The following is a 16,230-nucleotide window of genomic DNA, read 5'->3' on the forward strand; positions in this document are numbered from 1 at the left end:
AAGAGGGCAGGCTGAATAGCAAAGTTGTTGGGCAGGAGGCCTAGTGGAAAGAGCCATGGCCTTAGAGTTAGAAGTCCCGGGTTCAGGTTCTAGTTCTGGTGCTCACTAGCGCATGTTAGGCAGTGCAGTTCTCATGTTTCCTCATCCGTAAAACAAAGGACTTGCTGATCCCTAAAGTCTCTTCTACCTTTTACATTCTCCAATCTGTAAACTACAATCAGGGGACATTCACTAACTGGGCTATTAACATTCAGGACCTCAAGAATGACTGTTGGGGAAAAGTGCAACTTTCTGATTGGTTCTGAGACCTTGGTTGACCAAGCAGCCTTCCATCATTATCATCAGCATCGGCATCATCAAAAAATGCTGGCAGAATGCAGAAGGCTTAAGCGGTTCTATTCTAACTACCACAAGGTTAATAACAAGTGCTAGTATTTCTATATCACTTCAAGGTTTGCAGATCCTCCTTTGATCTTCACTGCAGCCTTGTGAAGGAGCTATTATTATTACTCCCATTTTATGGATAAGGAAACTGAGACTGAGAAAGTGCTTGAGGCAGGGTTTTAACTTAAATCTTCCTGCTTCCAAATCTAACACTCTATCCACTGTGTGACTTGGCCCTCAAAGAGATTATGAAGCAAGGGCCTAGATAGACTGACAGATCACAACATCCACCTAGATTTTTTTTGTCTGTCATAGACCCCTTTGATGAAGCGTTATGGCCCCCCACTGAGAATAATTATTTTTAATGGATTATAGAGGATTATAAAAGAAAAAAAAGTTTAGTAAAAATAATGGCCTTCTTAGGACCTATGGATCCCAGGTCAAGAAGCCCTGACCTAAGGATGTGCATCTGGGGCTAGCTTAACAGTATTGCCAGCATCCATGAGCATAGGATTGATAGTGGTTAATAGACAGGAGTGGAGGGGCAGCTAGGTGGCGCAGTGGATAGAGCATGGGCACTGGAGTCAGGAGTACCTGAGTTCAAATCCAGCCTCAGACACTTAACACTAGCTGTGTGACCCTGGGCAAGTCACTTAACCCCAATTGCCTCACTAAAAAAAAAAAAAAAAAAAAGATAGACAGGAGTGGGTTAATGATTCAACTCAACAAACATTTTTTCCTGAACTTCTGCTGTATACAATTTAGCTAAAGACCATGGGGGATATAGAGGTGACTAAGATTGTTTCCTTGCCCTCATAGGGCTTAAGGAGGACAGAAACATGTAGAGAAAGGAGGATGTCATAGCATGGGAGAGGGGAGAAATAGAGAGTTATGGGAACATAGAGGAGGGAGAATATGCTGGTTTCCATAAATGTCATTAAAGAGTTTTTTGGTTAGAAGGGTGATGAATTCAGAAAGAGCCTTGGCTTTGGAGTCAGAGTACCTGGGTCTGTAAAGACTGACCCTAGGTAAATCCCTTCTCTAGGCCTCAGTTAACTTATCTGTAAAATGAGGTCATTGGATGAGATGACCTGAGGTTCCTTCCAGCTATGAATCGATGATCCTGTTAACTCAAGGAGGCTTTTAGCACCCAGAACAGTCTCACACATAGCAGTTGCCCAATTAAATGTATGTTGAATTATGGTGAAACATTACCTGGGGAGTTGGGAGACTCACATGCCAACCCTGGCTCTGCCAACGACTGTGCCACCTTAGCCAAGTTACTTAATCTACTGACTTCTCTGGGTCTCAGTTTCCTCATAGGTAAAATGAATGGGTTGGACTAGATGACCTTCCGAGGTATGCTCTGATTTTAAGACTTAGAGCTTGTGATCTAGTTGGGTAATTTATATTAAAAAGGGACTGATAGGCAGGACACAAGGAGGGTCTCATGGTTTTTTTAGACAGATCAGGTGAGAAAGCTTGGGGAGATAGGTAAAGGCTAAGAGGAGGAAGGGTTCAAATGAACAAGAATAAAGAGAAGACATTCCACATGAAGGCAGAGAGAAATAGCACATGCAGCTGGAGATTGGAATGCATGCATCTGATTGAGTATTTGGTGGTCCGTATCGTGAACAGTGACAGGTCTGCAACATCGAGAGGAGTCTGCTTTACCAACAAGAGGAACAGAAGTGCTTAAAGATCCAAGGGGGGTGGAGGTGGGGGAGCAGGATGGACCAGAAGCCCCTCCAGAGGGTGGCATAGCTTGTGCAGAACTGTCGGGATGCAGCCCACGTGGGTTTTCTGCCACAGAGCCAACAGAGGCGGCACGTGACAGCCGCCGGCGGCTGGGCCAATTCTTCCCCACGGTGTCTGCTGACAGTTTTCAGTTTCTGTAGCTCTGTTGGCATGACAAGGTATGTAGAGTCTGCCAGAGTCAACACACGGCCTCCAACTCCCTTCCTCGTCTTCGCTTGCCTCTTCGAAGGCAGTGGCTCCAGGAAGGAGGCCTGGCTGTTCTCAGACCTGCTCAGTTTCTGCTGCTCGCCACAGCCCCTACCACCAGTTCCCGCATTCAGATGCCAGGTCTTCTGGAGGCTGACCATGGCACATTCAGAGATAGCTGGGGGAAGGGACTTTTGGCAAATCACTTTTCCTTGCCAGTTTTCTTGTCTGCCAAGTGGCAGTCATGGTGATTGTGTGCCCTATCTCACGGTGTTATTAGGAAAATAAAATGAAATGATGGATAGAAAGGAGCTGGACAAAAGGCCCCAGAGAGTGCTAAACAGATAGGAAGTGTTTGTGTAATCCTGGGGTTGGAGCAACTCCTGTGAAATAAGGGCCAGGGAATGATTTTGGGATTGCCTCTTGTAAAAGTTTTCTGGCTCATGCTCCACCTTGGGAAACCCTGGGAATGTTCAGTGCCTGGTTCCTTTTGAAAATCCCTCTGGAATGTGCTTTGCCCAGGGAAATCATGGGGACCTCAGGAGCCAGCTCATTTGGCTTCCCCCAAAGGGCTCCCAGCTCCCTTGCAAGCACTCAGAAGAACAAGGCTAGGAAACCTAGAAAAGCTTTTTATTTAGGTAACAGAAATGCAGCAAAGACTTGTACCTGAGCCTAAAGAGAAGAGAAAGACTCTTCAGCCTCCCGCCTGGCCTTAGATGGTCTTTCTGACTTAGGGCACTACATTGTGTAGATCTGGGTAAGCAAAGTCAGCCTTCCCATCTCCTCCCCCAAGCAGACATGCACGTGAGTCCTGGGTCCGACAAAGGGCAAGGTACAGCTTGGCTCCTCCCCGTGTCAGCTCTGCCTCTCATTGGTTCTTAGTTCTAACTTTTCCCCTGGACCTTGGTTTCAGGGTGTCCTGCTGCCCTGACCTGTCTCCCCATGCCAGCATTCCCTCTGCCAGTTCAGCAGGCAGGATAGACTTTGCCCCTCCATCACACACCTCTCTTCAGGTCTGGGGAACAGCTTCTCATCTGCATCTTGCACTGGCTGCTTGCCTCCAGTGGTCAGGTGGGTTCAGTGGCCTTGAGCAAAACTTAGTCCATCTGTGCCTTGCTTTCCTTTGTGTCTGGGCTGTACTGCCTTGTCATCTGGGTTTGCTCCTTATGGCTCATACGTGCAGTTCTCTATAGCATGTAGCCCAGTGGTTCCCTGCACGTGTCAGGAGGGGCTTACTTCCTTTTTTGTGGGTGGGGGGCACATTTCCACTGAATTTATTTCAAAGAGCTTTGATTTCATTAGTGTGGTTAGTTTTTCCATTTCATCTTCTGCTCCCTTACACTTATAACCTATCCAAAACACACACACACACACACACACACACACACACACACACACATTTTCTCCCTATCTCTGTCTCTCTTCCCCCATCCCATGGGTTCATTTATCATTTCTATTAAGGTGACTTGCAGATACAGCTACCTTTTAGACATTTTGAACTGGATGGCCCGAAGGCATCTCAAACTCATCATATTCTAAACAGAACTCATTCTCTTTCCCCTCAAGCCTCCACCTTCCCCATACTTCTCTAGTCAGTAAATTTTTAATAATAATAACAGCTAACACACTACTAACTATGTGCCAGGCACTATGCTAAGCACTTTACAATTGTTACCTCATTTGGTCCCCACAGTGACCCTGGGAGGTGGGTGCTAGTATTATCCCCATTTTATAAATAAAGAAACTGAGGCAGAAAGGGGTTAAGAGACTCACCCAGGGTCACACAAAGCTAATAAAGTTCTGAGGCTGGATTTGAACTCTGGTATGTATTAAGTGCTTGTCATATGCTAGGTATTGTGTGATGTGCTTGGGGTACAAAGAAACATAAAACTATAGTCCCTGCCCTCAAGGATCTTACACTTTAATGGGGGAAATGCCATGCAAAAAAAATTTTACAGAAAAGTTATATGCAGTATAAATGGAAATTTTATTGAGGCCTCCACCATCCTTCCAGTTTTACACCCTTGGAGTGGTGCTCAATGCCTTTCTCTCCCTCACCCCAGATATCCATTTAGTTGCCACTTCTTATTGAGTCTACCTCCACAAGATATCCTGTCACCCTCTCATATAGTGCCCCCCCAACCAGTGCAGCCCTCACCTCTTATTACAATAGCTCCTTACTGAATCCCTCCCCTCTCCAGCCTTTTTTTCCTAAAGTACCGATCTGACCTTGAACCTCCTCTCTTTATTCAGTAAACGCCAAGGGCTCCCCGTTACTTCTAGGATTAAATACAGACTCCTATTGGGCTTTTAAAACCCTTCAAGATTTACTTCCAACCTACCTTTCCAGCCTTGTTCAGCGCTGTTTTCTTTCGTGCATGCTGCTCTTCTCCCTCCGTGATGTTCTGTCTCCCGTCTCCTTGCCTCCGCATGGCTACCTCCCCGTGCCTGGCAGTCACCCCTCTTTACCTCCACCACTTAGAATTCCTAGTTCCTTCAAGCATCACCTAAACATCATGAAGTCTTTCCTGATCCTCCCCAGTTGCTCCTGCCTTCCCCTGCCCCCCATAACTACTTTTTTGTAGGGGGGATTTACCTACTTATATATGTATAGTTTCTCCCCTCACTGAATGGAAGACCCTTGAGGGCAGGACCTATTTCGTTTTGGTCTTTCTAACCACAGTGCTTGGCACAGTGCCTGGCTGCTAGGGGCTTAATACTGATTGATAGATTGATTGGTGGTACAAGCAATATAACTTGGGCTTCTGCCAGGTTGCTTCCTCTTATTTCATCACATTCAGTTTGAGTAACTCTGTCTGACAGCCCAGAGCTTGTGGGCATGTGTGTCTCCCTGACAGGCAGGGATCACTTAGCCGGCTTGAACCTTTTAAAATGAAACTGAGGCATACTCTCTTTCTCATCTTCTGCTTTTCCTAGCCTAGTTACTTCCCGAGGAGAAACATTGACTCTTCCTTTTTTTTCTTCTCCCAGGAACTCATCTCCTTTGGCTGGAGTCCCGATCCCTTCTGGGGTTTTGGAATCTGTCCTTATTCCTTCCTGTGTCTTTAAGATGCATGCCTGTGGGGCAAAGACAGTGTTGTCAGTATAATGCCTCATGATCATGCTAAGCATACAACAGGCGTCATTAACTAGGCTGATGATCTGCTGCCAATGATGATGCTGACCCAGGGTTCCCACATCTAGAGCTGGGCCTCACTCCAGCTGTCTTCTCTGTCACCCTCAGCCCCATGCCCCTGGACCTCAGAAAATGCTGAGTTCCCTGACTCCACACGCCAGAGAAATCTTGTGATCTGAGTCATCATATAGAGCAGGTTGATTCTTGCTAGGCCCCAGGGACCTTTGGAAGTGCTACAGAACTTCTGCAGCCACAGCAAAGATTTTCTTCTTGTTCCTCCTCCCTTCTTCCCTATTTATGGACATGTTATCATTATTAAAATAGACGCTTATTGTGAGCAGGGCCTGTTCTTGCCCTTCATTGTATCCCTCGCACTCCTCACGGTGCCCGGTACATAGTGAGTGCTTCATTCATGTTTAATGAATTGGATTCAGAATCAGCTTTTTTTTTTTTAAAAAAAAAAACTTCTTGTCTTTTTCTCTTCTTCATGACAGCCCTCCATTTATAGCCTTGAAGGCAGCCACCATTTCTGCTATAATCTTCCAGTTTGAACACCCCTAATTTCTTTTTTAAAAAAATCCCCTGAGGCATGATATACTGGCCTCATTACTGTCCCGTTTGCCCTTCTGGACCCAGTACAGCATATCAGTGTCTACTCAGAATTGAACACAAGGCTGCAGGTGTGGTCTGCCCAGAGAAGAGCACAGTGGGGCTATCTCGACTCTTATGTCTCCCTTTATTAAATAAGCCAAAATGGTATTAGCTTTTGGGCAGCTGCTCTGTTTCATCATTGATTCATCCTGTTTGCAGTCTGTTAAAATATTTCAATCTTTTTCACATGACTATATATACAGCCACCTCCCTGATCTTGTTAGTACATTTTTTACCCATGTTCACTTTTATCCCTATTAACTTTAAGCTTATCAAATCTGATCATTGTTCTAGGTTATCAAGATTTTAAAAAAAAAAACAAAAACCTCCACCCTGTCATTCAGTGTTTTAACTAGGCCTCTCAATTTTTCTTTTACTTTTTGGTGAGGCAATTGGAGTTAAGTGACTTGCCCAGGGTCACACAGTGTCAAGTGTCTGAGGCCGGATTTGAACTCAGGTCCTCCTGAATCCAGGGCCAGTGCTCTATCCACTGTGCCACCTAGCTGCCCTCTCCATTTTCTAATCAACTCATCTATCCCTTGATTGAGATAATATTTGTAAAGAGCTTAGAACAGTGCATGGCACATAGCACAAGCTTAATAAATGCTTATTCCCTCCCTCCCTCCCTTCCTTCATTCCTATTAGCCTGCCATTCATCTTGTGTTCTGTCTCTTAGCAGTCACCTCTTCTTTGTTTGAGTTCCCAAACCAAACCTCTAATGATGGGTTCTAGGATGTTGGCAAGAATTGACATCAAACTCTCTGACCTAGAATGTGTGAACACATACTTTCCCTTTTGCCTTTTTTGGGGAAAATTCAGGGCATTGTTTGTCTCCAGTAGCACCTCTCCCATTAGTTACTTATCCTGACTCTGAAATCCTGTGTGCTAGTCTTTCTGGGTTTATTTCGGGACCTGATTAAATAAATTCAACAGGTGCTCTCTTATCTTCTCACTTGTCTTAAGTTCAACTCCCATTTAACCATTTTTGTTCTGTTCTTGAGTAGTTCTGCCTTCTCTCTGCTGTCTGTTATCATCTCAGCTAATCCATAAGGTAATCTGATAATATTAAAAATGCTTGTTTGGTTGTTGTTCCTACCATTCATTGTCAACCTTCTGACATTATTTCTATCCTGCCACTCATTTGTTATTCACCCTCAATTACCTGCTCATAAATTAATAAATGAATTCTTTCTCTCCCCTCCCCCCTTCCCCCGCATGATCCTTTATCCACTCTGTATATATCTTGTGTATATGTGGTTGTTTAGTATTCCTTCCTCCATTAGACTATTAGGTCTTTGAGGGCAGGGATCATATTTTTACCTCTCTTTGTATCACTGACACTTTGCCTGAGACATAGCAGTTACTAGAGCAATGCTTGTTGACGGACTGCATCCACATCAGCCGCCTTTTCACATCCCTCCTTTTCTTCCTCCATAGAGATGTTCATATTTGCATTGTCTTTTTAAGGATTTCCTATTTCTCTCCCCTGTAAACTTTTATTCTATAACATCCCACCCATCTTTTCTGTATCTTTGAAATTTCCTTTCCCAAACTCTGGAGTACATGCCTCTTCCTTTTTTTATCATCACAAATTATAATATGGAGTGGTCACTTCCTCCCAAAGTTCCCATGATTTCTAGTTCAGTAACTGGTTCCTCGTCATCAGACATAGTTTCATAAATGCTGATGTAACAGAGGGAAAGGGGTGATTAGTCTGGGAACAATTCTTGAAGGGGGCAAAAATTCTAGAAGCCAGGATGGCAAAGGATGTGTAGATTAAACTAAAACATTTCTGGAATGTTTTGAAGGATGGGAGTTGTTGGTAAAGTTGTTTGGTGGGGACAGGATAGTCCTGACTCCTGCCTTCAGATATCTGAAAGGCCATCATGGAGATGAGGGATTGCCCTCATTCTGTGTGGCTCCAGACGCAAGAGCGTGTGTGTCTGTGTGTGTGTGTGGGGGGGGGAGGGTTAATGGGAATCAGATTTCAGCTTCATATCAGACAAAACTTCCCAATAATTAAAGCTAGCCAGAAGTGGGATGATGCTGAGTTTCTGTCACTGCAGCCATTCAGGAAGAGTGTGGATGACCGTGCTTTGGGGATGCTGGTAAAGGGCATTCTTCCTGCATTGGGTGGGAGGTGGCATCAGATGACTTCTAAGTTCCCTTAGAGCTTTAAGGTTTTCGACACTACAAGAGAATGCTCAGAATGAGTTTCTGAAGACACCGGAAGTCATAGATACGTCTCCTAGCAGCTCAGGCATTTTCACCTTCCTAGGTAAGACCACAGAATGGGCCAAAGGGACTTGGTATCATTTCTTGGCATGGATCTTATTTACCTTTGAGGGGAAGGCTCACTCAGCAGGAAGAAGGGTATTGCTCTGTCTCAGAGTGGCTTTGGAAGAAATACCCTTGGGCGGCTAGGTGGCGCAGTAGATAAAGCACCAGTCCTGGATTCAGGAGTACCTGGGTTCAAATCCAGCCTCAGACATTTGACACTTACTAGCTGTGTGACCCTGGGCAAGTCACTTAACCCCCATTGCCCCGCAAAAAAAAAAAAAAAAAAAGAAAGAAAGAAATGTCTTCACCCTGGAAGAAATACCCTATTCTGCTTGGGCAGAATTTTTGGAGCCTCCAAATGCTGGAAGGGATCTCAGAAATCTTCTATTTCAGGCCTGTCATTGTGTAGATACAGACAAGTGATTAGAGCACTAGGCCTGGAGTCAGGAAGACTCATCTTCCTGAGTTCAAATCTGGCCTCAATTAGCTGTGTGACCCTAGGCAAGTCACTTAACTCTGTTTGCCTCAGTTTCCTCATCTGCAAAATGAGCTGGGGAAGGAAATGGCAAACTACTCCAGTACCTTTGCTAAGAAAACACCAAATGGGGTTAAGAAGAGTCAAACATGACTGAAACCACTCAACAAAACATTCTGTAGATGAGGATTCTGAGACTGAGAGCAAGGAAGTGATTTCCCGGGTTTCTGAACTCAGATTCTAGAGTGCTACTGTGGAATTCATAGCCTCTCAGAGTTAAGAGGGACACCTCCTAGTTCAACCCCTGCTTGAAGCATTTAGAGTGAATAAAAGTGTATTTGAGAGGTGCAGCTAGATGGCACAATGGATAGAGCACCGGCCCTGGATTCGGGAGGACCTGAGTTCAAATACGGCCTCAGACACTTAACAGTTACTAGCTGTGTGACCCTGGGCAAGTCACTTAACCCCAATTGCCTCACACACAAAAAAAAATAGAAAATAAAATAAAAAAATAAAAATGTATTTGGGAAGAAGGGACTCTCAAAGAAATGCAGGGGATGGGGTGGTGAGGCTTTGTCAGAAACCAGGAGAGAAGATACTCCTCTGTGCCCTGATCATTGGAAAGACACCCAACCTAGGGGCCTAGTCCCATGACTACCCAGCAGTGGGAAAGGCATGAGATATGGGGAGTTTGTGTTTGGATGGTGGGATGGAAGTTTCTGTGTTCTTTCAGCTTAGCTGTCTGGCCCTGAAGCCTGTGTTTGGCAAGCTATGCTCCCAAAGACCCCAGGACTGCCAACACAGATGGAGCATCAGCCAACTGGGCAGTAGGATGGATGACCTTTATGGCACCTGCCCATTTCTAACTTGTTGGATTATTGATTTCTGTTGGCACTAGCTTTTCATACCAGTCTGTGCCCATAGGCAAGAGCTCTCCTGGGCTAGTGTCAAGAAACAGCTCTAGCCAGCAGCTTGGCTGAGGTCTCAATTGCCATTGGCTTGAGTTGGTTATAAAACAGGGTGTGAATCTCACGTGTCTCAGATTCCTTTTTTAAAAAAATAAAAGTATTTTATTATTTTCAAGTTACATCTAAGGATAGTTTTCAACATTTGTTTTCATAGGATTTTTTTTGTTATTTTTTTGTTGTCATTTGTTTGTTGTTTTTCTTTTGTGGGGGCAATGGGGGTTAAGTGACTTGCCCAGGGTCACACAGCTAGTAAGTGTTAAGTGTCTGAGGCCGGATTTGAACTCAGGTACTCCTGAATCCAGGACCAGTGCTTTATCCACTGCATCACCTAGCTGCCCCCCTCATAGGATTTTTAGTTCCAAATTTTTCTCCCACCCTCCCTTCCCTCCCCGCTCCCTAAGACAGAAAATAATTTGATATAGGTTATATATGTGCATTCACATTAAACGTATTTCTGCATTAGTCATATTGTGAAAGAAGAATAAGAGCTCAAGGGAAAAACCTCAAAAAAGAAAAAATAACAGCCAAAAAGTAGAAACAGTATGGTTCAACCTGCATTCAGAATTCAGTTCTATTTTCTGGATTAGAAAACATTTTCTATCATGAGTTCTTTGAAATTGTTTTGGATTATTGCACTGCTGAGAGGAGCCAAGAAATGTTGCTGTTACTGTGTACAATGTTCTCCTGGTTCTGCTCCTGTCACTCAGCACCAATTCGTGTAAGTCCTTCCAGGTTCCTCTGAAATCCTCCTGCCCATCGTTTCTTACAGCACAATAATATTCCATTACATTCATATACCACAACGTGTTTAGCCATTCCCCAATTGACGGGCATTCCCTTGATTTCCAATTCTTTGCTACCACAAAGAAAGCTGCTTTAAATATTTTTGTACGTGTGGGTCCTTTTCCCTCTTCTATGATCTCTTTGTAATACAGGCCTAGTAGTGATATTGCTGGGTCAAATGGGTATGAACAGTCCCATAGCCCTTTGGGCATAGTTCCAAATTGCTCTCCACAATCAGTTCACAACTCCACCAACAATCTCAGATCCCTTTCTAATGCTGTTTCCATTCTACCACATTGCTTCCTTTTTTCCCCTTGTTCCTGTACCTTCCTTCTCCTTTTTTCTCTTTCTTTCCTTTCCGTTATCCATTCCTCATCCCCATTCCCATCCTCATCTCCCTCTACTTCTTCCCTGGTCTTCCTCTATCCCTTCCCCTTATCCCTAGTTCCAACCTTGGTTTGCCCATCATGTTCCTTTCTGCCTCACTCTTATTCCTCCCTACTATCACAGAATCAGGCTCTTTGTATCACCTGCCTTTCCCATTACTGGCTTGTTCTGGGGCCAGGACCCTGGGCTGGATGTCTCTCCATTGATCTGGGCCCTGAGGAAGATGGGACACAGGATTGATGGATTAGGGAAAAGTGTGTGAGGAGCAGCTTTGGATAAATAAGATTAGCTTGGGATACCTGGGAGGAAAGAAGAAGGATGAGAGAGGATAAGTATTCATCTTGGGGAAACCCCCAACTGACTCCCTGGCTCAGGAGAGGAGTGTGGTTTGAGACAGTCTTTTGGTTTGACTTGATCACTCCATATACTAAGAAGATGACCTTGAAGTCGACTCTGTTTTGCTTTTACTTCCCCGCTTGCTTTTCTTGGGGGAACCTCAGGATGACTGGGCCACAGAAAACAAGGAAACTACCTTGTTTCACACATAGGCCCTTAAACAAGCAAGCCCTTGTTTGATTTTGGTTTCATTTTTTTTTTGTTGTTGTTGTTTTTTTGGTGAGGCAGTTGGGGTTAAGTGACTTGCCCAGGGTCACACAGCTAGTAAGTGTTAAATGTCTGAGGCCGAATTTGAACTCAGGTCCTCCTGACTCCAGGGCCAGTGCTCTATCCACTGCGCCACCTAGCTGCCCCCTGGTTTCATTTTTGTTAAAGAGCAGAGGAAAAAGAAGTCCCATGTAGTTAGTTGAGCTTTTGTTTTTATTATTTGAGGGCAAAAAGAATCCTTAGGCTTCTTTCATGCTTAGCCTTAATGGGTGGAATTATGGGAGTGAAATTAGAGATCCCATCATGCCAGGAAATTGCCCTGGGGAGGGCAGGCATTGTCTGTTGTTGTTTATGTTCTGGTGGGTAGGATTGGACACAGGACAGGCCCCATCAAAAGGCAGTAGAGTCATCCAATCTTGGGCCTGGAAGGAGACTCTGAGAGCATCCAGGACAACCTGCTCATCATTCAGAGGGGGAAATGGCAGCCCAGAAAGTTTAGATCATATAATGGAACGATAACAGCTCAGGTTCCAACTGACCGTTCCCATTATATCTTCAGTCAATAAACAGTTATTAAGCACCTAGTATGTGTCAGGTGCTGTACTAAGCTCTGGGAATACAAAGAGAGGCAAAAGACGGCACCTCCCCCCCGCCCCGACCCCCCAGCCTAGAGGTCCTTTAGCTGTTGTTAGTATAGCTCTTCCAGTACCATGGGATGAAAGTTCCTTCTGCTCTCTGTGTGGGGCTGGAGATGGCTAAAACCTTCTACTAGGAAAAAATGTAACACGAAAAAGTAAGAAAAGAGGGTCATCGAAGCTTTTTTTTTTTTGGTGAGGCAATTGGGGTTAAGCGACTTGCCCAGGGTCACACAGCTAGTAAGTGTCAAGTGTCTGAGGTTGGATTTGAACTCAGATCCTCCTAAATCTAGGGCTGGTGCTTTATCCACTGCGCCACCTAGCTGCCCCCAAAGTATTTTTTAATACACAGAATAGAAAAGAGACATCAGTAGGAAAAACAGGCAAGCAGGATGGCTTTGAATATAGCACGTTACATTTGTATACTTAGGTGCTTGGAGGGAAAAGCAAGCTGGGTAAGTTGGCAGCTGCGCGCACAAGCCATATGGAATCACTTATCTTATTTGGTGTTTCTTAAGTTCAGAACTTTTAAATAAAATACGCTTACATGAAGGGGGAAAGTCTTGCTCCTCCTCCTCCTTCCTCAGAAAGAGTTGCCCGGGTAGAGGCTTGCAATTCACGGGGCACCAGCATCCCTCGACCTCTCCTTTCCTCCTTTATTCTGGCTCTGGCTCCTTCTGTGCAAATAGGATTCTCCCTCCCATGGGCGGCCAAACTGTCCAGGGTGTGGCTTGAGCCATAGTGATTGGGTGTTTTCCTGGCTCTGTCTTGGACCAGGAGGACTGTGGAAGGTGATGTCTGTTATCTGAGTAAAGCTTTGTTCTGTGGGAAGTTTTGCTCCCGATTGGCTTTGATGGAGAAAACTAGTCTGAGATTTTCCCGAGTCTTAGCAAAAATGGGACTTTCAGGGGAAAGCAGAAAGTCCCATTTTTGCTAAGACTCGGGAAAATCTTTGAACAGAAACAATAAAAACAAACAACATCATCTTGCATTTGTAGTGGTTAATTTTTTTCCTTTTCAGAGTATTTTCACATCCATGATATTTATATTTCAAGGTGGAAGTGGCTAGAGCAGTTATCTCTTTTATAGAAAGGGAAACTGAGGCTGAGAGTCTTGCCCAAGGTCACATAGCTAGTTCATAATGGAGCCAGGACTAGAGACACTTGTATTCACAAAGGGAAATGTAGCTTCAGACAGTATGAAATAGGATGAGAAAAAAAAGAACAGGTGAATTCCAACAGGTGTAAATGTAGTTTTTGTTTGGAGCGCTGTGTGCATGTCTTACTTGCAATGACATATGTGTATGTGTTTGGCTCCCACCGTGGCCCCCTGAGTTCCTCCTGGCTAGGCAGGGAAGAGAGGCCAGTGAGGAGAGAAAATCCCAAGTTGATGCAGAGAAAAGTGTTAACCCATCGGTGGATAACTGAGATTGACTGTAACTAAAATTTATTCTGTATTTCTGTGCCCAAGTGATCCACAAGGACTGGGGTCCGCCTTTTTCCTGGAGCCCCTTCCAGGGTGGTAGAGCCTTCAAGATTCCTGGACCCAGTCATTTACTTGCAGCTGGGTCTGGCTCTTGGTTGCAGACAAAGGAGAATGACCTGTCCTTTCCCCTGCTTTTTTCCAGGGTCCTATGAGTGTGGAATATGTGGGAAGAAATACAAGTATTATAACTGTTTCCAGACCCATGTGCGAGCACATCGAGGTAGGACACTTTTCTGCAGCCTTGGCCTTGGGCTCAGATTGGTGGAAGAAAGAGGGGCTGGGTGTGGTGCAAGAAACGGGTCCCCTATATTTCCTTCTCTCCTGCTCCCATCTCTCACCACTTCTTCTTCTGACCCTGCTCCAGTCTCACAATATCTCTTTGCTGGGCAAAATAAAGTCACAGAACTTTGATCTCTATTTGCCCTCTTGGGGGAGACTTCGGAGAACTTGGTGTTCCATGAAATGGGGAGAAAAGAGCCTGCCCACCCTGGTCTGAGGCCTGTAGGGTGTGGTGCAGGGAATGGACTGGAAAGGAAATCCAAGGCTTTAGGGAGGTGGGAGCAAGCTGACCAGCAGTCTGTCCAGCTAAACTGGTAGCTGGTGCAGATCTTGGCCTGGGAGGCCTCCATGAGGGCCTGATTGGACTGTCAGGGTAGTCTTGCTAGTGGGCCCTTCCCGTTTGACACTTAGGCAATGCCAGAGTCCTCTATGATTGCATGTCTTGGCTATTCAGTTGATTGACGCTCCCTGGGGGCAGGACCCATGCCTCGACTCCTCTGGCGTTCCCTTCTTGTACCTGTCTATATGTGGGTTGATACTCAATAAATGCTTCTTCCTGCTGGTCTGGGGCCAGATGGGTGGCGTGGCATTTCTGGGCTGTGCTTCTGGAACTTCTAAGCACATCCCTATATCTCAGGAGAGGGATTAGGGCCTGGAGCCTCTGGGCAAGGATGTCCCCTGTGATTGAAGTAGGGAGGGAGATGGAGAAGAGTTAGGACAGTAGCAGGTGGTCTTATGGGAATGGGGAGGTGATGTGCTTGCTCACCTGTCAGAACAGTGTCAGCCACACTCTTTCCATACGCCTGCTTCCTGTCGCTCAGAAGCAGCTTTTCTGGTCCTCTGTCCCGCCCCCCCCATCCCCCAGCGCCCCCTATGTGGACTCATCTGCCTGTCCCACCTTCTCTTACAGACACTGAAGCAGCCTCAGGTGAAGGAGCATCCCAGGGCAGTAAGTATCTTACTCTTTTCACGGGGAAGTGGGTAGGAGCAGGGACAAAGCTGAGTCAGGGAACCCAAGTGAGGTTGATTCTTGCAAAGACCCTGAGCTTGTCCTCTCTTTGCCTGATCTATATCTCCTGGTTTTGAAGGTGTAGTGTCAGGATCTGAGCCTGCTTGTCTGGAGAAAAAGTGGCTTCCTCTGGTTAAGGAATAGCTTACAAAGAGCAGCAGCCCCGGGTAGGGTCCTGAACAGCCTTCCCTTTGGGTAGTGGGGTTTAGAAGAAGTGCTGGATTCAGGAGTGGGGGCAGGAGTGGAGACTGAGATCCCGGGTTCCTATTGCATCTCTTCAAGGCCATGACCTTGAACAAGTGGCTTCTCCTCTCCTGGCCTCTGTTTCCCCCTCTGTAAAATGAGAGGGTCAGACCATGTGATCTCCCCAGCCCTTTCCTGCTCTAAGTCATAGGAAGGTCCGCAGTCTGTGGAGGGCACCTTCCGCTGTCCTCCCCAGGCTGCAGTTGTCCTCCCTGCTTTCAATAGCTCCCTTCTTTTCCTGGTCCGTTGATTTGCCTCTGAGTGTATTTAAAGAACTTCCCCATTTAATCTTTCCTTCCTTTGCTATTTTGGGTTCCTGTTGCCTTTCCAGCCCTCCCCTCAATGGCCTGGTTTGTACGCCTCTTGGCTTCCTTTGTGTGGAGAGACTCGCTGGTTGCTGTGGTCTTTATGGCCAGGGATATTTTTACCTCCTCGATTGCTCTTCCCTCCCTCAGCTCAGTGTTACTCATTTTTTCTCTCTCCATGCTTATTGTCCTTTTTCCCAGGGCTTGCCCCCGCTCAAGCATAGTACATGGGGCTGGGCAACTGCTGCCAGCTTCCTACCCAATTACCTTTACTGCACAGTTAATCCAGTGGCCTGGTTGTGGAGTTAGTTAAGTCATACAGTAGAACCCAGCAGCATTAGAGCCAGAGATCTTTTTTTTAATCATATAAGTATTTTGTTATTTTCTAGTTACATGTAGAGCTAGGTTTCAACATTTGTCTCTCTAAGATTTCTAGTTCCAAATTTTTCTCCCTTCCCTCCCCTGTCCCCAAGACAGCAAGCAATCTGATATAGGTTGTATATGTCAGAGAAGAGATCTTAAAGGTCAGGAATGAATAAAGAGGAAAGAAAAGAAGAAAAAGAGAGGGAGGGAGGGAAGAGAGAGAGAGACAGAAAAAGGGGAGGGAGAGAGGGAAGAAGGAAAGAAGATAGGGAAGGAAGGATGGAAGGAAGGAAAAGAGGG

General features: G+C 45.5%; 1 protein-coding gene across 3 annotated transcripts in view; it reads left to right on the plus strand.

Moving 5' to 3' along the window:
- ZNF618 (zinc finger protein 618) overlaps nt 1-16,230 on the plus strand; it is a 222,548-nt gene that overhangs the window by 168,513 nt on the left and 37,805 nt on the right. For all 3 annotated transcript variants that reach the window (XM_043981461.1, XM_043981462.1, XM_043981463.1), the window contains exons 4-5: nt 13,874-13,951; nt 14,921-14,959. In XM_043981461.1, the coding sequence (XP_043837396.1) occupies nt 13,874-13,951; nt 14,921-14,959 (117 nt within the window). The remainder of the gene's footprint in view (nt 1-13,873; nt 13,952-14,920; nt 14,960-16,230) is intronic.

Source organism: Dromiciops gliroides, chromosome 2 (assembly GCF_019393635.1).
Source record: "Dromiciops gliroides isolate mDroGli1 chromosome 2, mDroGli1.pri, whole genome shotgun sequence".
NCBI lineage: Eukaryota > Metazoa > Chordata > Mammalia > Microbiotheria > Microbiotheriidae > Dromiciops > Dromiciops gliroides.